Source organism: Megachile rotundata, chromosome 7 (assembly GCF_050947335.1).
Source record: "Megachile rotundata isolate GNS110a chromosome 7, iyMegRotu1, whole genome shotgun sequence".
NCBI classification, from domain to species: Eukaryota; Metazoa; Arthropoda; class Insecta; order Hymenoptera; family Megachilidae; genus Megachile; species Megachile rotundata.
The window spans coordinates 11,398,659-11,421,979 of record NC_134989.1 but is presented as its reverse complement, the minus strand read 5'-3'; the positions used below and the strand labels follow the sequence as shown (position 1 = coordinate 11,421,979).

The 23,321-nt window shown below is 37.4% G+C and overlaps 2 protein-coding genes across 6 annotated transcripts; one reads left to right on the top strand and one right to left on the bottom strand.

The window, feature by feature from the left end:
• Positions 1-208: 208 nt before the first annotated feature.
• Positions 209-8,100, bottom strand: LOC100876870 (aminopeptidase A). Of its 5 annotated transcripts, none has more exons than XM_076533327.1 (16): positions 7,342-8,100; positions 7,018-7,271; positions 6,813-6,957; positions 6,490-6,757; positions 5,463-5,731; positions 4,932-5,066; positions 4,551-4,834; positions 4,255-4,343; positions 3,997-4,196; positions 3,188-3,391; positions 3,056-3,135; positions 2,313-2,461; positions 2,116-2,254; positions 1,122-1,235; positions 939-1,047; positions 209-847 (listed from the first exon to the last, which is right to left on the bottom strand). In XM_076533327.1, exons 1-16 carry the CDS (start codon positions 7,558-7,560, stop codon positions 698-700), a joined length of 2,808 nt encoding a protein of 935 aa, XP_076389442.1. In that variant the 5' UTR covers positions 7,561-8,100; the 3' UTR covers positions 209-697. The 5 variants fall into 5 exon arrangements, with proteins under 5 accessions (XP_076389442.1, XP_003703002.3, XP_076389443.1 ...); XM_003702954.3 differs by having other exon boundaries at positions 4,069-4,196; XM_076533328.1 differs by lacking the exons at positions 939-1,047; positions 1,122-1,235.
• Positions 8,101-8,227: 127 nt separating this feature from the next.
• On the top strand, positions 8,228-9,441 carry GstS4 (glutathione S-transferase S4). Its single transcript, XM_012284510.2, has 4 exons — positions 8,228-8,534; positions 8,623-8,790; positions 8,865-9,010; positions 9,098-9,441. Exons 1-4 carry the CDS (start codon positions 8,396-8,398, stop codon positions 9,263-9,265), a joined length of 621 nt encoding a protein of 206 aa, XP_012139900.1. The 5' UTR covers positions 8,228-8,395; the 3' UTR covers positions 9,266-9,441.
• The last annotated feature ends 13,880 nt before the right edge of the window (positions 9,442-23,321 follow it).

The window sequence follows — 23,321 nt, the reverse complement described above, 5'->3', positions numbered from 1 at the left end:
TTGTGAAATTGGGAAAATTGAGAAAATTGAGAAAATTGGGGAAATTTGAGAAATTGGGAAAATTGTGGAAATTTAGAAAATTTGTAAAAGTGGGAAATTTTGGAAAATTTGAAAAATTGGTGATCTCAAAAATTTGAGAAAAGTTAACTTTTCATTAGAAATTTGGAAATTAAATATTTGAAAATTAAAAAATTTGTAAACAAAGAACAAAGTGCGCAAATATTTACTTGATCAGCGTAGATATTACGATTATCTGAAGTATCATTAATCCGACTCATGTAATATTTACTAAAAGTGCCGTAAACCGAACTGTGGCTACCGTGAACAAGATATGAGAACGCGTATCTTCAGACATCTTGTATTAATCGCTGCTGACATTTTGAAGCACATGAATATTTCTTGTAGTTAAATATTCGTGTCAGACATGATTGACGATCGATTAATCGAATCACGATCATCTTCCTGCGTCTTTTAATATGTAGTGACAAGCAGATTAAGATTTTTGAATGAATATCTTAATGAAATATAATTTATAATTTAATTGTACTAATGAGTTACTTGTGAATGACTAATCAGCGTGTAGAAACAGAACTAACTTATCGTGTAAGAAATTAAATATAATATGTAACAGTAAATAAAATATCTGTAACAGTGTGCTTTTGTAAAAAATTTCGTACCTTAGAATTAGTAGTACAAGTTAATTATAATTATTTGCTGTTAGCCACTCTTCGATGTCCTGCATATTTGCATCCAACCAGTTGATACTGTTTTCGATTTCTTCGATAGCGTTCCTCTTCATAGTCTCCGTAATTTTAAGATCAGAATGCTCCATAAAAAAGTGCCTTGCCTGTAAAATGATATTTATTATGGTCACAATTGAACTAAAACTAGTTTGAATCTTATTTAGGAAGAAAGAATTATATTATATTAGATATTACTTCTTGAAGCTTTTGACGATCTATGAACAACGAAACGATCGTACTGACGATCTTCCCCAAGATATGTTCGTTGGTTTCATATTTCATTACCAGGTCTTCTAATCGTAATCTAATAAAGACACATTTGTGATTATTTATTACGTTTTCTTTGTGAAAGAGAATGGCTTTAAAAAGTTATTGTACTGCACGAAAGTCCAAACGACGTCCAATCCTACAGGATTCGATGCGATTTTTATTAACACCCCTGCGAAGTCTTGTTTACGAATGAAGCTCTCGTCCATTGCTTTTTCAAGATACCTAAATCGTGAGATATCTCAATCGTGAAAATTATATTTTCTAAGTATTATATGAAAATATTGTTTAGATTTGAAAATTAAGATTTCGAAATTCTTAGACAACAAACATATATAATTATAAGTTTTTAAATTTGTAGATTTTATAGATTTCTAGATTTTATAAATTTTGTAGATTTTGTAGTTTTGTAGATTTTGTAGATTTTGTAGATATTGTAGATTTTGTAGATTTTGTAGATTTTGTAGATTTTGTAGATTTTGTAGATTTTGTAGATTTTGTAGATTTTGTAGATTTTGTAGATTTTGTAGATTTTGTAGATTTTGTAGATTTTGTAGATTTTGTAGATTTTGTAGATTTTGTAGATTTTGTAGATTTTGTAGATTTTGTAGATTTTGTAGATCTTGTAGATTTTGTAGATCTTGTAGATTTTGTAGTCTTGTAGATTTTGTAGTCTTGTAGATTTTGTAGATTTTGTAGATTTTGTAGATTTTGTAGATTTTGTAGTTTTGTAGATTTTGTAGATTTTGTAGTTTTGTAGATTTTGTAGATTTTGTAGATTTTGTTGATTTTGTAGATTTTGTAGATTTTGTAGATTTTGTAGATTTTGTAGTTTTGTAGATTTTGTAGATCTTGTAGATTTTGTAGATTTTATAGATTTTGTAGATTTTATAGATTTTGTAGATTTCTAGATTTTGTAGATTTTGTAGATTTTGTGGTTCTTAAATTTTTAGATTTTGTAAATTCTTTAATTTTTAGACTTTAAAATTTTGCAAGATAGAAAAGCATTCAACATAGAAAACAAAGAACGCAATAATCTCAACAGCAATTAGCACACAATCACCCTAAGACAACAGTTTTGCAAGGAAACTACGCATCAACGAACCGATTAAGAATATCTCTGTTCTGGAAGCTGGTCAGTCCAACCATCAGACGTTCCCTTTCCTGAACATCGGTTTCTTTCGCTAGAAGCTGCGACATGTTTTCAAATATTGATCCAGCTTCCTGCGACATCGTGACAGGGCCTATCGACGTGAATAATAAAAACAAGAGGGTACAAGTATATATTTAAATCCCCCTTACCGTACGAGTAGACGATAGACCGAATATCAGCTGGCAGTGGTCGGCCATCTTTGTTCCACAGAAAATTCTTCAGCTTCCTTCCGGCTGTCTCGAGACAGTCGTTGTAACCCACGGAACAGGCTGCGTTCAGTATCAGTACACGGAATTCTCTTGAAACGAATGGAAAGGAATTTTCTTAATTATTGAAAATTTTATAAATTTTACAAAAATTGTTATAGAGAGAGGAAGAGTGTAATAGTGTAAGAGGGAGTAGAGGTTGACACTTTTTGAAGGAGAATGAGAAAATACTGGAAGATTCAAAAAGAATCATTCTTTCATTAAAATTCATTCTTATTTGTTGTATCATGTGTTCTGTTTTTATAACATAACAAAATTGTTATTTATATAATAATTTATTATAAATGATATAATGTAGAATTTGTAATGTTACAAAAATAAATGATGTGAATTTTGGAAGGTATGAATTATGAAGTGATTCAAGAATTATTTAAGAGAAAGTAGATTTCCTCGAATGAGTTTGTTGGTCTCCTAAAGTGAGGTTAGGTCTTCCTCTACTTTGGGTCGACCTCACGCGCCAATTCGTGGGTTGCGTCCACATGTACCACTTTCAGTAATAATTTATAGTTTACAATACTGCTAATCCGCCATTTTTGTCAGTATATCAGCAAAATTACATATTTGAAATTTTCAACGATGTTTCCTATTTTATATCTAAACTTAAACTTGAACTTAAATAAACTAACCTATCAGCAAAAGTATTTCCAGCACGACTCCTCCATCCGACTTCCCCATAAATTTTCTCAACAAGACTCCTGCCATACGACTGAAAATCCAAATGGTCAAATCTTACATCACAAATATAATGCAATTATTACCTGAAAACGATCGATCACACTAGTTCCACCAAGTAATCGATTCATTCTCTCAAACCACTCAGCAGCCACAGCCCACGGTTGATACTCGGTTTCGTTCGACAGATAAGAAGTTAAGTTCATGACCACGTGATAATGCAATTCGATGCCTCCTGCTAAAAGAAAAGCGTCGTGCAACAAGTCGGCTCTGTTCATGGGACTCAATATCTGAAACAGTTCCAATTATAACCAAAAGCAATCACCGAATACATTAAGAGACGATATGAAATGTGACCTGAATTAATTTGTTCGTAATCCTTTTAGTGGCTATTTAATTGAATTTATTTTGATGTAAATAGTTTTTATCAGACAAATCACAAGTTCAGTTTTATAAAAAAATTCTAAAAAATGTACTCATATTAAGAATTCACAAAATTGAGATCTGAACTTTGAAATCTAGTAAAAAGAATGATGTATTCATTGTAGTCTTCTGAATACAAAATGGAGGAAACAGTTATGGAGACTCTCGATGATAGTTTGAAGTAAAATTTACTTCTCTTCAGATTTTATCAATTAATTTATATGTTACTGTGCTTTTATGCTTCCTATGCTATCTTTCTATTTCACAATGAACATCAGAGCTACTACTTCATTGAACAAAATCAAAGTCAACTATTCCACAATATACTAATAACCTAATCACGTTCGGAACATGTGAATATCCAAATTGTCCTATTCAACCGAAAAGTAGACCCAAGGTTAATAAACTCGACAATAAAAAAATAAAAAAATAAACGATGAGTTTTGATAAAGGAATATTATTTTAAACAAACTTCCGAATCGATCATTTCAGCCGCAAGAGGCAGTATATTTTGCGTGATTGATTTACGAACGGTGGAACGTACTCGATGATCGCGGGACAATAAATTGCTGAACGCGTACCAAGCATCTGTCGTGTAATTCACAATGTAGTACCCGATCGAGTCGTGATTCAGCTTAATCCAATCCACCGGTCTTCCCACCGACAACTCCGCTGCAATCGAGTTCGCGTTAACGAAGTGGCTGGAATTATTTATAGATGCCGTCATTACCGCAAGAGAAATTTGCGAGGAACCAGTCCAACTTGACACCGTCCCTTCTGCTCGTTACATATTTTATGGGGATGGTCCAGCTGCCGTCGCTGTAAATGCATATGATATTCCATCAGGCGTCTTGGATATTTTACTGCGTTGTGTACTCATAATTGTTATCAAAATAATCTTATACAAAGTAACCTAACCTAACCTAACCTTCTACTGTTCCCTATAGACCCACAAACCATTCCACAATTAATATAATAGTAATAGTATTGTATAATAGTAATTAAATCCTAATATCTCAAACTTACTCAATCGTTTGCTGGAATTTCTTGCTAATCGCAAATCGTCGTCTCGACAACTGGAATATCGTTCCATCCTGACGAACGTTGATCACCGGAAATCCAGGAAACTTCGTCCATCTTGTCATGAAGTCAGCGACGTCGATAGCGATTCGTGTACCGTTTTGCAGAATCTCAAAAAGCTCTCGAGATTCGGTATTGCGAAAACGATGCCTCTGCAGGTAATATCTGATGGCGCCTATGAACTTGGAATTGCCGATTGCGTCCTCTAACATTTTGATCACCGACGCAGCCTAACATTCAGAATTGCTGTAGTCTGTTACTGATTGTTATTGTTATTCTCTGTGCTTGAAATGTGATTTGAAAGGATTCGAATATTGTGAAACCCACTTTTTGATAGGAGATCCTGTCGAATAGTTCTTCGATCTCTTCAGGGTTTTCAACGCGCTTCACAATGGGACGAGCACGTAATTTACTGTCGTGTTTCATGGATACGTACTTAGTGAATATCGGGAAAGAATGCATCTAGTGGAAAAGGGAGACATTTTTAGCTTTGAGGAGGAGTACATAAAGATTTGAAGGTGTTAAAAAGGATTCAGGACATGATGTACATAATAATGTTTCAAGTTTGTGCTATGACATGTCACATATGTTACATATGAGACAAATGAAAAATTGTTGCTGTAAGGCTTGAATCTCTGTTTTAACAACCTTGTAACTTGTACTAGATGATCACTTAACAACTGTTAAAAAGAAAAATTCAATGCAACCAATATATATAATAATATTTCAAGTTTGTGCTATGACATATGTCACATATGTTACATATGAAGCAAATGAAAAACAAACGCGAAAGATCATCTTCTGTTCCTCATGATGCAAGATCCTTATTAACATTTTAAAAACAAAAACTTAAAAGACCAGGTTCCATTCAGGAAACAATGAGTCAACAGCTCTGTATTCCATGTAAGTAGCGAATCCCTCGTTCAGCCACAGATCGTTCCACCATTTCATGGTAACCAGATTACCGAACCACATATGTGCCAACTCATGGGCCACAGTTAAACTGACTCTTTTCGTGTTCCAGCAAGAACTACTGTTCTCGTTGTGTAGCAGCTCTGTTTCGCGAAACGTGACTAGACCCCAGTTCTCCATTGCTCCGGCAGCAAAATCGGGTATGGCGACCAGGTCTGATTAACAATATTCTTTTGTGAAATATTTTTAGTAAAAATGGTTATTGATGATTAATAGTACTTGGTAATCAACTAGTACACTGAGTACCATTCAATTAGAAATTGATGAGAATGTTTACAATACTCAGTTCTTTAATAATTAATAGTTTTTAATTACTATGTTACTGTTCATTAGTACTCTATTACCTTCCTTTATGTTTTATTATATACCTAACATAATTGATAGGTATTACTGTTTAGGTAACATAATTTAATTGTTAGGTACTAGTGGTTATGTAACTTAACCTAATTGTTAGGTACTACTGTTTATGTAACATAACCTAATTGTCAGGTACTACTGTTTATGTAATCTAACCTAATTGTCAGGTACTACTGTTTGTGTAGCCTAACTTAATTGTCAGGTACTACTGTTTACGTAACATAACCTAATTGTCAAGTACTACTGTTTATGTAACATAACCTAATTATCAGGTACTAGTGCTTATGTAACCTAACCTAATTGTCAAGTACTACTGTCTATGTAACCTAACCTAATTGTCAGGTACTACTGTCTACGTAACCTAACCTAATTGTCAGGTACCACTGCCTATATAACATAACCTAATTGTCAAGTACTACTGTCTACGTAACCTAACCTAATTATCAGATACCACTGTTTATGCAACCCAACCTAATTGTCAGATACCACTGTCTATGCAACCCAACCTAATTGTCAAGTACTACTAATTACATAACCTAACCTAACACACAATTACCAAGTTTCGGAAGTGGATACTCAATCTGAAAGACAGTCAGGTAATACTGCATCGCTCTAACCGCCACATTTAAGGCGAATGTCGTTTTATTCCTATACATGGGCCTCGTGCAAATAGTTAGTGGAATTTGTCTTCCACTCAGGAGATACAAATGGGACCCCAGACACTCGAAATCACTGATAACAAAAGCAACGAGGTACGTGGACATTGGTGGTGTAGGTTTAAACAACGTGATCGTGTCCCTACCGTTTTTCATCTTCTCTACTTTCTGCAAAGTAATTATTTTTATCAAACTTTCTTGATGAGTTAATTTTTGAACTCACTGCAATCGGCATGTTGGACATTGCGTGATACGATTTCTTTCTATGAATTATGCTAACGACGAAGATGGATTTGAAACTGGGTTCGTCGAAACATGGAAAGGCGCTTCTTGCGTAGGTCGGCTCAAATTGTGTCACCGCTAATTTTCTGTGTGACGAAATTATTTTTATTCAAATATTTTTGTGTAATGCTTTATCGTATAATTACCTGATAGACTTATTTTTATCAACGTAGGTACTCAAATAGAATCCAGTAATCTTCCCCTTTAAGCTCCCAGTGAAATTCATTTTTAAGAAATATTTTCCCGAAGGAACTTTTCTGTAAAATTTAATAATCAACATTTCCCGTTTCTTTGCGGGGAAAACGGATTTCAGCTGAACTTCCGCTCGCGTCTTTCGCGAATATAATTTCGTTGATGTAACAGTTAAATCCTTCGAATGTAAGACGATGTAATTTCTAGCCTTAAAGCACAATTTATCGAATATTTATTTAAGCTAAAAAGATTAATCATTTTGCAACAAAAATGTGAACCTTTTGCAATTCGACGTCGATACGAACAAAACCATGGAATCCATCGTTTACAAAATTCGGAGAAATTACGATCACATATTTTTTGGGAATCACATCTTCGGGCAATCGTTTCTCGATCCCCATCGATTCGTTAAAACCTAAATTTCCATGAGACATAACCACACAAAAATTCCTCTTCATTAAGATTATTGCAATTAAGATAAATTGCCAGCTGCTCATTTCGCTCGTGAAAGACTCCTTGTTCCACGCACAGGCCTTTTATTTCCTTAGGTCAAGCTTGACAAACAGAAATTTTTATTCAGCTCTATCATTTCTTCAAGCGGCGCTTTTTAATTTGGAAATGAATGGTCCCTTTTAATTTCCATATGAAACTAAACTTGTTGGTTAACCGCTTCAAATTATTTTCGTTAACATATTTCGCATACTTCATGTTGTACAAATCACTTTGTCATACTAATCCGGGACAATCACAATAATTATTGTAGAGTAATTATAATAATTTATGTACTATAATCGTGGTAATCCCATAAGCTGATCGACAATGAAATTATTGAAATACTTTCATCTAAAATTTTTATGATCATTTTTCGAGATGATTGAATAGATCAACATATTTCGAATTCATCAAGAATATGTATTCTTGACATAAAATAATGTATTCAACATATCTCGAATACATCTTGAATACATCTCTTAACATTCAGACACTCGTTAAAATTCGTAAATAGACGATTGAACAAATCAAGTCAAAAAATTTGCAGAAGACGAGTAACCAGAATGAAACAATTGTTCTTCCAGCAGAAACTGCTACCGAGTGAAAGTTGTGTCCAGAGTGGGACAGAATGGCATACTTAGCCACGGGCCAATCAGAGCGTCCATGACAGTTTACCAACATAGAGGGCCTTTCATATAAGATACGGATAAAAGGAAGGGAGTAGGGGAATATATAATTGTTACATAACTTTGGTTCAAGTTAGTCTCCTGCGAACGTTGCATTCGAGTGCACAAAACTTTAAATCGAAGTTCAGTAAAGTGTTACACTACTAAACTCACAATGCCGAATTATAAGTTAGTGTATTTCAACGTGATGGGTCTGGGAGAGCCCATAAGGTTTCTCCTGAGTTACGGTGGTGTTAAATTCCAGGACGTTCGAGTACCGATCGCTTCAGACGAATGGAGCACCCTCAAACCCAGTACGGAATTTTTATGTCAAGATTTTACGCCCAGATTTGTAATTAAGAGAACATTTTTTGGGTCGCTGATTTTTTAACGTTTTTTCAGGTACACCATTCGGTCAGCTACCCACGCTGGAAATCGATGGCAAAGTTTACTCGCAAACGTTGCCTATTTGCCGTTACCTGGCCAAACAATTTAATCTGCTCGGCAAAACCGATTTGGATACGCTGCAAATCGATGCTGTCGCGAACGCTCTTCACGATTTCAGGAGGCGTAAATATTGATTTCTTTCCTGCTGCAAATTGATTCCCTTAGAAACTCCGTGATAAGTCCCTTCCTTCTTGCAGTGACGGTGTCGCAGTATTATAGGGAAGCTGATCCGGTTTTGAAGGCTAAGAGAAAAGTGGAGGTGATGTCGAGAGTTATACCGTTTTATTTGGATAAACTTGACGGATTGGTGAAAGACAATGGAGGATACTTTCATGGTGGACAGGTAAGAATTTTTCATTCCATCATATTAAATTTATAAGTCTTCCTTATTATACAAATTTATAAAACTTCCTTTATTTTCTGATTTCAGTTGAGTTATGCGGATCTCTTTTTTGCTGCCATTTCGGATTCGTTGAGTATAGCTTACGAGGCTGATATTACGAAAGATCATCCGCGTTTGAAAACCCTCAGACAGAAGGTTTTAGAACTGCCTGGTATCAAAGAGTGGATGGAAACGAGACCGAAAACGGAAATTTAAATTCTTTCATTCATCGAACATTTAATTTTAATTCTGTACAGTATTCGTTTGTTCAAGGTGGATTGAATAATCTATTCGCTCTTTTGTAATTTGAACTTTTATTTCCAATTTGCATAAAATTGGAACACTATACAACTCTAGAACAATTCATTTAATAAACTGAATGTACTTTGTAAGCTTTTTTATTTTGATATTCTAGCACAATTTGAAAATTGTACGCTATCGCCATCTAGCCATGAGCGACGATATTAATGAAACAGAAAATTACTTCTCTTTGCAGAATAAACGTTTCCTACGCTTTTTCATTGTAAAAAAATCATTCCATGAGTATAATATGACTCAAATAATATTGTCACTAAAGGTTTGAATGACTTAAAATCGATAATTATAAAGGAACTCTAAACGACAGATGCTCTACCATTAGACGGCCATAGCTTCAAAGCGCGCGAAACTGAATTTTCTCAATTTTCGACTTTAACGCTTTCAGTATGCTATAATATCGTTACACAACTTTCATCGAAACTCTAGAATTATTTAATTATGCTAGAGAAGCTCAGAAGTTGTTCAATTTACGAAAAAAGGACGATATTGTGTCTTTATTTTCAACCGTTAGATGGCGTTAACGATACCTCTAAAACGATAAAACAAAAGTAAATCTATACATCTTTATCCACAAGCAAGGAGTATGAAACATTTAATTAGTAAAACAGCTGAGAATCTGCAAAATAATAAATGTCTGTGCAGAATAATTTAAAGACAAAATAGAAATAGAAGTACTATTTTAACGAGCTTACGAAATACGTGTGCTTTCTATGCAGTATAGATTAAGAATTAAGAACTATTCATTGCGCATAAAAAGTAAGATTTTATAAAAAGTGTATACGCAGTAAGCTGTATCGATATTTCGCGCAATTCAAATTACGCGAGCGTCGATAGACCCGCAGCGGTAAGTGGCGCCTCCATTGGTCGCGCGAGTAGCGTCAGCTGACGGCCGCGCCGCCAATGAGCGCTCTCGAATGATCGCTGCGCGTGAGAGGTGCGCGAGCGTCTCGTAGCCGCGGAGCCGTCAGTGTGCGCGCCGCGGAGAGCCAGACAGACAGACATCTTGTAGTAGAATTTAGCGGCGTGGTGTTTTCGACCGTGGGTGTCGGTGTCACGGTTTCGTGTCGCGGTGTTCGTCATTACGGTGTCGTCGCCGTGTTCCCCGTCGTATTCGCCGCCACCGTCGCCGTCGTCGTGGGTCGCGATCGTTCTCCCTGTGTTCACGCCGCGATCGTTGTCGTTCACCTCCACCTTGTCGGTGTATAAAAGTCGTCGCTTCACGGCTACGGTATCACCGGAGGTTCGTTAGTGCTGGTCGTGTGGTGGTACCGCGGTTGCGAGTCCCCGTCGTGCGGGCTGTGCAGCTCGCGTGGTCCAGCGATCCAGTTACTCGCCCCGCAAAAGGCGTTGGTGGTACCTTTTGTCGGGCCAGAGGGAGACAGAGAAGCAAGGTAGCCAGCAAGAGCGAACGAGCGAGAGCGAGAAAGAGAGAGAGAGAGATAGAGGGAGAAACGAGAGGAGAAGAGGAATACTGGTGTGGTAAATACACGGGGAGCGAGAGGGACACGGTAGAATAATTTCTCACTCCGCAAACGCCCAATGAACAACGCTTCGGAGCCACCGATGTGCCGCACCGTGCGATAACTTCCGTCACCTCTCCGACCCCCGTCTCCTCCCTCCCCCACTCCGTGCGTGTGTATGTGTGTGTGCCGCGCCGGGCTCTCGAGGTGAAAATACCGCCCTCTCCTTCCACCCAACCCCCCGTTCGAGAGGAAGGTGCTACCTCGCGCGAGTAACCACGGTCAGAGAAAGAGGAAGAGAAAAAAAAATAAACAGTGACAGAGAGTGATACGGCAAGAGAAAAAGAGTGGGATCCTGCGACCGAGGAAGAGGAAGCGAGAAGAGAAATAGTCAAGATCGTGCTGAAAAAGAGAGCGAGAGGCCGGCGCCCACCCGTCAACTATCCTGATACAGCATGACCTCGAACAACTCGCAGAAGCTCTCCACGACGGAACGGGTGATCAAAAGTAAGTAAAACGACACTTTTTTTTCTACGATCGCGATTTCGCTCGGTATCGTTTGCACGTAAAGGCGATACCACCTTAAGCTCGTGCGTGCGTGTGCGTCGGTGTAACGGCGCGATCTTAACTTATGTGTACGTATGCGTGGCCCTGCGGCCTCGTCTTTTCCGGCCACCTCGGTCGGTACGTCAGTGCTCTCGTATTTCTCGACATGTTTTTTCCGTTCCTCGACACTTCTCGTCCTCCCAAATTCAATCGGCCGAAGCAAACGTTGAACCGCGTCGTTCGGAAAAGGGAACGGGTAAGCTAGACACGTCAAAACACGTCGCGTGTCGTACAGGATTGATTTTCTTCGTGGCTTCGCGGCGCCATTGCTATCGACCTGCCACTATTCTCATTGACCCTTCGAACCATGCTTTTGCACCCTGACGTATCGTACGATCCTTTTATTTACCAAATCTCCTGAACAGACAGGATCGTTACTCGTTCCATTACGCATTCTCGATTTATCCCCCGCGCCGAGGTAACCTAACCTAATTCGCGTTTTGCCCGTCAACCCCGCCTCCCCCGCCATCTTCTCGTCCGCAGAGCCGTGCGGCTCGCGCGCGGTTAGCCTCGTTTCCACGAGGTCGAGGAACGGAATCGTCTCGAGGACGCGGCACGCCGCACTCGAGGATTTCGCGTCTGGACGTCGTCGTTCGAACAGCTGACCGGCTCGCGTGTATATACGTGCGCTAATGCGTGTCCGATGTAAATACGCGTTTCGTGGCCGGAGAAACTATTGGCGTACCGCTGCAGGGGCGTCGAACACCGGTTCCTTCTTTCAAGACATTCTTTTCGTCTGCTTTCTTGACAAGTGACATTCCTAATTCTCTTCTCTTTGTTTCCCAAAATAAACGCGCCAGTTCCTGTATACTCAGACATTGGGACTCCGGTCTCATATTTTAAACCACACTCGTTATGTAAATTTGTTATCAAGTATCAGTATCATATAGGTTTAATAAGGACATAAATATACATATAAAAAAAATGTAGATCTAAGGAAGATTTTAAGAATCTAAAGATCCAAAATGAAGCATATAGGCTATACAATATATTTATAGATATAGGTACATAGTTAAATGTTATGATTTGAAATACATTTGTCAGTGTTCATACGTGGTTAACATACTCGAAGTTCCACTAGTATCCGCACACGATTATTTATATCCAGTTAAATCATTTATATCCGCTCTAAAGAAGTTTCATAATAAAGTGCACTCGTGATACAAGCATCTCGAAACTTAACATGTCTGGCATTTTGGGGTGAATTGTAATAATGTTTATCCGGTAATCGTATCCGATCACAGTTTCTGGGAATGACACACGTATTTGTTGTTGTTGGCAATGCAGGTGCACCCTTTTTAGTCGAGGAAGCGTACTGACCCACATTGCCGACGAAAAGGGGAACTGGTGCAGGACGTACAGGTGGTACTTCGGGTCGTTGACCTTTATTGCGTGGCGCCCTCCGCGTGTTTTTCTTTCTCTCTACGAAACCTGTTCTCCCTTTTATTCCTTTCTTGTTTCGCTATTCAAAACTTTTCTCCCCGTTTCACCGTTTTTATCAACATTTTTTACGGAATTTTATTTTTGTCAAATACCTCTCTTATTCCATTTTGGGGTTTCTGGTATTTATTCCGGAGGAAATCGATTTTATATTCTGTTAATGTATAATTCGCAAGATGAAGTTTTGTTAAATATTTTTTTGATTATTCGCATTTGTAGTCGGAGTTTAGGAACCTTAATTGCAGAGTTATTTAGAAATTTTGTGTTTTATAGTTTATATAAAAAGTTTGGTATAGTATCGAGTTTCGCGTTATATATCAAGGTGTACGTGCACGACCGAATTGACAATCGGTCCGCGTAAGATGAAATACAAAAATAGCCGTCGTCGCGGTCACGCGTGCGACCGCGAACTATCAACCACCGAATATAACTCATTGTCGTGACGCGAATATGGTAATTTGGAATATCTCCAAGCGTACTCGACGATTAACGATTTTTAACGGGCCTCTTATGATTCCGATCCCTGATTGCGCCGCAAACTGCTGTTTCTCTGTCAACACCTTGGCTCCACTAATTCTTCTTTAATTGAATTAATTCCTCCAGTAGCTCTCGTAGAACTATTTACGATCAGAACAATAAAATTACCTTTTTATGACTCACGTTATCTCAAGATGTGTGCTAACTGTGATCCAATAAATTTCTGATTATACTTGTATTTTTGTTGGTCCAAGCTATGTCCACATAGATAATATCATGGTACACAATGAATCATAATGTACATTGGATGTTAATATGATTGTAAATGTATTAGATGCTGTTAATCTTTGTTCATCCTGTTTAACTTGTACGATAAAATTATTGAAACACACTGTACATAAAAGTAGTAGCTGAGAGCTTAGAAATTGCAGTCTTAATTCCAATTCATATTAACAATATTTATGTATCATATAGAAGAATCATATACTTGTTCATGTACACATATGTTCATGTACATCAACATATTAACTGTTCACACTTATTAAATTTGATAATATATGCAAATTCTATAAAATGTATAAAACAGTATATATTCAAAAATTATACCTACTACTTCACTTCAATGTTGTGAAGTCTACTTGAAAGTATCATAATCTTCTCCGCCATGTTTCCCTAATTCCCTTCAAAAATTTCCCATTTGTATTCGTCGCTTTTCATACTTAATGAGCGAACACCGTAGCGAATCTGTCCCTAGGGCCCATGTTCACCAGTGTCACACGTAGCGTTGAAATTGAAAAAGATATCGGTGTCCGTTTCATATGTATGCACCGCTGTGTACTTCGCACAGTTCGTGCATAGAATTGCGGTTGCATCGCGAATGGTGGAAACGCTCGAGGTCAAGTTAGGGTTAAGTTATACGTTGACTTCTATTTCTCGGCCACTGATCGAGCCGCGTGTGCCAGTCAGTATGGAAATTACGTAGCACAGCTGGAACATCTGTCGTGATGGCTTTTGGTCCGGTTACAGCTTCCGGTTTTCGCTGCCATTTTGCATTTACCCTAACAACGTGTTTCGACTGTGGCATAAATGATCTTTCTATTGAACACTCCTGTCGGAGGTTAATCCCTTTGCTTCTAGGGGACTGTTGAATACTTTAGTGGGGTTTAGTGCTCGGTAATTAACCTGTTAACTAAGTTCGGGAGCTACTTGGTAATTTATTGTGAGGGATGTATTATGTTGTTAGAATCATAAGATGTAGTTATTATTTTGTAAGAATTATTCTTACAGTGAGATGTATAAGATTTTATAATGAGAGTTGTAAAACCTGGTCTGTTAATTAAGTTTGGGAGCTACTTGTTAATTTCTTGTGAGGGATGTACACATTATGTTGTTAGAATCATAAGATGTAGTTATTATTTTGTAAGAATTATTCTTACAGTGAGATGTATAAGATCTTATAGTGAGAGCTGTAAAACCTGGTCTGTTAACTAAGTTTGGGAGCTACTTGTTAATTTCTTGTGAGGGATGTGTATACATTATGTTGCTAGAATCATAAGATGTAGTTATTATTTTGTAAGAATTATTCTTACAGTGAGATGTATAAGATCTTATAGTGAGAGTTGTAAAGCCTAGTCTGTTAACTAAGTTCAGGAGCTACTTGCTAATTTCTTGTGAGGGATGTGTATACATTATGTTGCTAGAATCATAAGATGTAGATATTATGTTGCAAGAGTCATTCTTATAGTAAGATGTGTAAGATGTCTCTTATAGTGAGAGCTGTAAAACCTAGCTTGTTAACTAAGTTCAGAAGCTACTTGTTAATTTCTTGTGAGGGATGTATATGCATTATGCTGCAAGAATCATAAGATGTATACATTATGTTGCAAGAATCATTCTTACAGCAAGATGTACAAGATGTCTCTCATAATGTGCGCTGCTAAACCTAACCTACCTTTAGGAGGATGCTACTTGTTAATTCATTGTGTAAATGTACATCTTGCAAGAATGATAAGATGCTTCTTACACCAAGATGTCCCTCACAACGAGAGCTATGAAATATTCATCATAATGAGCGCTATGAAATGTCTCTTATAGCGAGGACTATAAAATATATCTTACGTAGTGATGGGTATAAAATCCTTTATAGCGAAAGCTATAAACTGCATCTCCTATAGTGAGACCTATAAATATTTATGTATGTAGATCAACTGAAAATTCACAGCAGAGATGCTGAGTCTTTAAATATAGAAAATGGCTGACTTAGTGTGCTTGATAAGTTGACGTTTCTTGAGACATTCTTTTATCACGAAATACATATTGGTCAAGCCTTTCAAGTAGCATAACCGAGTGCTAAAAGTTTTCTATACTTGGAGCGTTTTCATGCGTTCGCGTATCCAGCAGTTTTGTAATGAAATCAAACAGCTTACGCTCGAGGCTTTCGCTTAATGACATTACGCAAACACCATTGCAGATAATCGTCTCCGACTGCGGAAATAAAACTTACATTTTTCGAACTTTCAATTTTGAGAATTCAATTTTCTGGATGCAATTTTTTCAAGCTTGCAAATTTGCAGAATTTCAATGACAAGACTTTCTGAATGTCCAAATTTGCACATCCCGAAATTCCAAAACTCGTAAATTACAAACACTAAAATTCCAAAATCTCTAAATTCCAAGATTTCCTGAATGTCCACATTTGCACATCTCTAAATTGCAAAACCATCAAGTTAGAATTTTCGCAAATCAACAAATAAAGTCAATCCTCTCGTAGCGTCTTCAACAATCCATGTTCGAAGCAGAGAAAACACGAGATGAAAGTTCCATCGAAGAAAGAGAAATATAAGAAAAGGAAGGTAAACGGCAGTCGCAGTCAATTTCCATAAAGTGCAACTTATGGTTGGTAGTTACTCCATTATTTATAGAGTGGGTAGAAGAGGTAGACGCGAAAAGGAACTCGGTGAGAATGAACATAAAGAGTTAAGGGGAACGAGCACAGAAACTAATAAATAGAGAGAGAGAAAGACGAATGATAGCTGTGCAGCGTGCACGTACACTCTGCATATTTAATGCAATCAGAATGCATCGGGTCAAGAATATCGTGGAGTAGGAAAAGGGAAGAGAGATGCAATTTTTCTCGGGTACAAAAGAACGGAGGCTGGCGGTGAACGTGATCTTTATTATCGGTGGAGGCTCGATTTCCGTGGAACCTGCTCGAGATACACACATTCCGTTTGAATAGAACCAGTAAAGCTGGCTCGTGCGTGAAAGGAAATCTAAGTGGACCGAAGAGGAATGGACTTTGTGTACACTTTGGAAAACTGTGCAATTACCGAGCTAAGATTTAGGTTCGATTGGACTGTTGCATTTGGGGAAATTGGGGTATTTGGGTATTTGATAAGTTGGGTTATGGAGTTTGGATATGTTAGAAGTTGAGGAGTTTGGAACTTAGGATTTTTGGAATTAGGGATTTTTGGACTGGATGTGGGAATTTCCTAGGTAAGGAATTTGGAGTGCAAGGAATTTTAAGGAAGGAGATTGTTCGCTAGGAAATTTTGGGGCTTTTGGATTAGGGGATGTGGAGATACTCTGGTTAGAAAATTCAGGGTCTAAGAAATTGTAGAACAGGAGACTCTTGTCCAGGGAATGTTAGAATTTTAGATTAGGGAATGTGGAGTCTCTCTAGCCAGGAAATTTAAAGACAAAATTTGGGAAAGTCTAAAACAAATCTGAAAATTCTTAAGTTGACCTACCATCAGCTACTCTTAATCGAGTAGAAACTATACATCCTCATATCCAAAGTAAATCTACCTCGACTACCTTAACTAAATCTACCCTGACTAATCTACCTTAACTAAATCTACCGTGCCTAAATCGCACTCAAGCGTTTCCTCAGCAAACACAGCTAATCCCATCGTTGCTCTCAAAAGCGATAAATGAATCAGAGTGTCTAGGAAACACAATTGGCGATGCTAAGTATGTACGTTAACGTCGTCTCATTGGTTATTCGCGATAAATATCGAGACACAAAGGCACGGTATTCCGTGCGCATTAATCTAGGATTTGCATCACTCGACGTAACGCTAGCAAGCGAGCCCGTTGTGTGTCCGCGTTATTTATTAAACGCGAAACTATTCAGCCGCCACGATCCCCGTGTGTCATTATTTGCCAACGGTGGCGGTCTATAAATATTTTCATAGCTTCATAATGCCTGCCTTCCGAAGCTATTTTCGTTGCTCGAGCAACTTGCCGATCGCTTTCCGACATCTCCCCCGAAGCCATTCTCGTCCAATCCCGACACCGATCCTACTCCATGCTACCGAGAACACGTGGTTCGTTTTGTGTCGAAAACCTTTCTTAAACTCACTTTTCTCATTTTCTAATTGATGTTCAAACGTTGGCTTTGGGTAGCTCAGAGGTAGCTTGGTACTTTTGTGGGTGACACGAGATGTGACCATTGTTACTTTAGCTTGGTACCTTTGTCGATGGAATGAATTGTTGATTGTGTTACATTGTTATTTTGGAACTTTTGTGATACTAACATTGATTATTGTTACGTTGTTAGGTTGGTACTTCTATAAGTGGCAGGAGATGTTTATTGTAGTCACCTTGTTAGCTTGGGACTTTTGTGGATTATACGAAAGGTAGATCATTGTTATGTTTTTAGCTTGGTACTTTTGTGGGTGATACAAGATGATCATTCTTATATTAGTTTGATACTTATGTGAATGATATAGGATGTTGGTGATTGTTACGTTGTTAGCTTGGTACTTCTACGGATAGTACAAGGTGTTGATTGCTGTTACGTTGTTAGCTTGGGACTTTTGTGGATCATGTGAGATGTTGATCATTGTTACGTTAGCTTGGGACTTTTATGGATGGTGCAGACGTTGATCATTCTTATAATAGTTTCGTACTTTTGTGGATGAAATAAGATGATGATGGTTATGTTGTTAGCTTGGGACTTTTGTGGGTGATGCAGACGTTGATCATTCTTATATTAGTTTGTAACTTTTGTGGATGAAATAGGATGATGATTGTCACGTTGTTAGGTTGGGACTTTTATGAGTTGATCATCATAATGGCAGATATTAATCATTATTACATTAGCTTGGTACTTCTATGCCTGGACCAAGAGTTGGTCATTGATACTTCTATTAACCTTCATCGATACTTAATATTCACTTGCCATCATACATAAAATAATATCAATTATTTTTGATATAGATACAAATCGACTACTTATAACACGAATATAAATAAATTATAATTCACAGATATTTCTCCAGCGATGTTATTCCGTGTTTGTCGATGCAATTATTTGTGGAGCAATGCACTTGACGTTTGTAATGCTTGTAAATGTTATATTGAATTATTCAGAGAATTTGTAATAACCGTCGACAGCATAATATTCATTTATTGTAGATAAATTTTAATTTCATTACTTGTAATTTATTTACTGTTATATTTATTCGTTTGTTTCTGGTTCATTTATTTATGGCGCAGATGATACAGTGCACATTTCGTTGGAAGCTGTGGTGAGGTGTATTCTGTACAATACAATATGTGTGTGCAGTGTTATATGTGCAGTGTAATATGTGAAGTGTGTTCTGCAGTATACATGTGTATGTAGTGTGACGTGTGCATTGCAATACATGTATGTAGTGTATGTTTACTGCAACATATGTATGCAATGTAATATGTGCAGTATATAAGGCAGTACAGTGCATATACAGTGTAAAATGTGTGGCATACATGTAGTGCAACCTATGTATGTAGTATAATATGTGCAGTGTATAATGCACTGCATGTATGCAATGTTATATGTGCAATGCATAATGCAGTACATATATGCAGTATAAAATGCAGTACACACATGCAGCATAAAATGCAGTACACACATGCAGTATAAAATGCAGTACACACATGCAGTATAAAATGCAGTACACACATGAAGTATAATATATGCAAAGCAATACATGTATGCACTGTTATACAAGGTATGCGCAGTAATATGAAGCACGTTCTCATTATCTATTTCCGAGTCTAGTATTTCTGAAGAGCATTATATTTCGTAAAACATTTATTCTTATGAAGTGGAACTCGCATCTGCCATTTCCATAAAATTATTACAAAATACCTAAAAAACTCAAGGTACAAATACTAACCAGTAATCCCAATGCACATAAAAAGTATCTCAATAAAAACCTAACCAGGAAGTCAAAATGGAAGAACATAAATTACCCCGTCCATCAAGCGTTAATAGAATTATCATAGCCTCGAACATGTCGTAACAATCAATAGGTGTCGAGTGTAATAGACATATCACAGTTTATCGATTGAATTCATCGCATAATAAACGTCGATCGAGCACGAAACGTTGCAGCATCTTCGAAACCTGTTCCGTTGAAAGAAAGATACAAATTACAATGTACACACGATAGGATGATTCACGCGGATAATCGCTAAGTCTATCATCGTGGCGTAGCTAATCAATTTACGGGTCTATTATTGCTTTCGTAGACGGGCCTCTCCGAGGTGGATGCACGCGCAAATTCCCGCGGATGTTAATTACATTTCACGCCGCCACGTGTTCGCCACCCACGCAGCGTATGATAAGATCGTCGAACGTAGTCGGAGAAACAGAGATCGCGATAATAACGAGGGAAATGTGTTTCAGCATCTGTGACCTAATTTAGCGAACGAATAAACTTTGTTTTTCTTGCGGTTTGACGTCGTATGTCGTGCATTGGCGTTATTAGATAACACTCGTACGTTTAATCGTGGAAATACTGAAACGTTTATCGGATCGGAATCTTATCTCTTCGTATTGAACAAATTTCGATTGGGTTGAAATGAAAAATTATAGTATTAAATTATTATGGTCATGCATGTTTTAATGGCAGATGAAATTAGATGAAATTATAATAAAGTGAAGTTAAGATAATTTTATTAACATTGTTTAAATATGTTGAATATGTTTAAATTAAATATTCGTCACAATTGGAACAACATATTAACATACATATCTACATATGTACCTATACATATCAACATACATATCCACATATGTACCTATACATATCTACATACGTACCTCCACATATCAGCATACATGTCCACATATGTACTTATACATATCAACATATATACCCACATATGTACCTATACATATGAACATACATATCCACATATGTACCTATACATATCAACATACATATCCACATATGTACCTATACATATCCACATACATATCTACATACGTACCTCCACATATCAGCATACATGTCCACATATGTACTTATACATATGAACATACATACCCACATATGTACCTATACATATGAACATACATATCCACATATGTACCTATACAAGTCATAATTTGAACAACTTAGGAATTTTATGGGAGCTCAGAGATGTCTTATAGATATCTATGCAATCAGATCTATCTGAATATATCCATACAATCATTCAACCTGATTAAAAATAGATAAACTTCATAATAACAATCGCGTTACATATTGTAATTATTCCTCGATACCTGCATTATCTTACATTATTGTTATCGCACAATTGCATTCTCCTATAAAGAAGTTACGTCACCGGTAACAATCGTGTGAATAAAATGAACACTCGTGAAATTGAAGTGTCGACGTAGGTTTCGAATTGAAGGAATGTACAGATTTATCTCGATCACGATACGTCATGATTTCGAGGGAAGAATAAAGTCGTATTCTTGGAGTAGCTATTTAAAACAACAGCAGTCCGTTCGATCCACGGTGATCCATGACGCACCTCATGTGTCCTATACGCATGTACTGCATATGGAAACCGCAAACTTAATGTGTTCATGAAAGTAACAGGAAAATTGTTGACATTGTTGTTAAATTACCGACGTATAGATACTTAACGATAACATAGATAATCAGATAAACGTTGAAAACTGGCAATGAAATCGGATATGTAATACACGACTCCATCGTTCAAATGTATTTATTTTTGTTTAAACTTCAAAGTCAGTTTAACGTGAACCATACTATTATTTAAATTTATTCATTTTTGTTCGAATTGATCAGTTATCTATACATAATCGATAGCAGTATTTATTGCAATAAATCTAGACCGCAATAAAGCAAAGGTAAAAAGCATCCGAAGCATGAAATACAGTTTTGGTGACCTGACATGATAGATGCTCGTCACCTCTTAATTTCCTGTACTCTTATATTCCACTTTATAACGTTCCATTTTTTCCTCTTTGTGAAACGTGTTTTAAAACATATAACTCGGGAAATTAGACAAAAATATGGTCGGCCCGCGGAATAATTTAATGCTCTACAACCTCGGCGTGTTGGAATTTTGATGGGCTGCAATTTCGGCGCAATGTAATTTCATTGTGCTGTAATTGTGATGCGTTTTAATTTCAATGCACTGTAATCGCGGCTCGTTGTATTTTCAACGCACTATAATTTCGCGGGGCATTTAAGACGTACTGTGCTATCAGTGCATTGTGATTCAGTCGCAATTCTGATGCGTTCAGAACACAGTCGTAACATGGAGTCGTAGTTTAATTGCGCTGTAATAATAATTTGTTATAATTTCGATATGCAATAACTTTGACGCGTTATAATTTCGATGCACAGTTAGGTCGACGCATTGAAATTTTGTTGTGCACGTTCGATGTGTAGTAAGCTCTGCGCGTTGCAATTTCGGTACGCAATAAGTTTGACGCTCTACAATTTCGATGCTCAATAATTTCGCTTCATTATAACTTTAACGCATTATAATCTCTACTTAATATGATTTTATTTTATTTCTTTAAATATTTATATTATAATACATACGCTATTATTATGATACTTAAATTTCGTTGCGTTGTAATTCCGCCGATTATTAATTTCGATGTACAGTAATTCCCGCGCATACCTTCGCTGCGCAGTAACTCCGACGCATCGTACCTTCGCTGCGCAGTAACTCCGACGCATCGTACCTTCGCTGCGCAGTAACTCCTGCGCATCGTACCTTCGCTACGCAGTAATCTCTGCGCACCGTACCTTCGCGCGCCAACATAAACCTTCGCTGCGCATTAATTTCGCGCCGTACCGGAAGAGTACTTTAATCGCGAGTCGTAAAAGGAAGCGAGCAGTTTTGAAGACAGTAGCGCGAAACGCGAGCGTGAACAGAAGAGGGCAGCCTGTTTATTTGTTCTTTCGTAAAGTCAACAAAAATTTCGCCGGCCCGGCACGAGCAGCGAACGAACGAACAGTGGACGACGGTCGAGCCAAATGTAGTTGGCCGACCGGCCAAATGAGTTTGTGTCTATTATTACACTCCACCCAGCCGTGAGCCACGAGCCGCCACGGGCCTCGGTTATACTCTATGCTTCCTATACTAGCCAGCCACACGACTGCTACTAGTATAGCCAGGCTAATCCTCGTCTCGTATTCACTTTTCTTCTCTTTTTTTTTTCGTTGCCTCTTTTTTCTTTTTGACTCGACCCACACGCTGCTCGCGATGCTATTCGACGTACGGACAGCGGATAATTAAATTCGTACGCAAACGAACCTCTTGTTTCTTTGCTGACTTTCCAGCTTTTTATTTGCTGTTCCTCTTATTAACTGGAGATGAGTTTGGAGCTAATACTGTTGGATAAGGGGAAGTCCAAATTTTTATATGGCAGAAAATTCAAGTTTCTAAATATCTAAAAGTCTACCATTTCCAAGTATCTAGGTATCCAGAAATCTACAATATTTAAGTCCCTAAAATCTACAACATGTAAATCCTTAAATCCCTAAGACGTACAATAGCCAAATCCCTAAATCCCAAAAATCTGCAATTCATTACGTCATTTATCCACGTCTTGGCCCTTCAATTGAAATTCTAAGGTATTCATCGTGTCAACGTCGAGGGAAATTGAGAAACTCGTTCCTTGCTTTACATTTGCCCCGAGAAAGACAATGAAAAAAAGAGAAGGA

What these genes read in the sequence shown, in the direction of transcription:
- LOC100876870 (XM_076533327.1), bottom strand. Translation starts at nt 7,560, where the DNA reads ATGAGCAGCTGGCAATTTATCTTAATTGCAATAATCTTAATGAAGAGG. An exon ending in GGAAATACTTTTGCTGATAG is followed by an intron (nt 2,462 to 3,055) that starts GTTAGTTTATTT and finishes ATTCGTTTCAAG; the next exon opens with AGAATTCCGTGTACTGATAC. An exon ending in GTCTATCGTCTACTCGTACG is followed by an intron (nt 2,255 to 2,312) that starts GTAAGGGGGATT and finishes TCACGTCGATAG; the next exon opens with GCCCTGTCACGATGTCGCAG.
- GstS4 (XM_012284510.2), top strand. Translation starts at nt 8,396, where the DNA reads ATGCCGAATTATAAGTTAGTGTATTTCAACGTGATGGGTCTGGGAGAG. An exon ending in ATGGAGCACCCTCAAACCCA is followed by an intron (nt 8,535 to 8,622) that starts GTACGGAATTTT and finishes ACGTTTTTTCAG; the next exon opens with GTACACCATTCGGTCAGCTA. An exon ending in GATACTTTCATGGTGGACAG is followed by an intron (nt 9,011 to 9,097) that starts GTAAGAATTTTT and finishes TTCTGATTTCAG; the next exon opens with TTGAGTTATGCGGATCTCTT.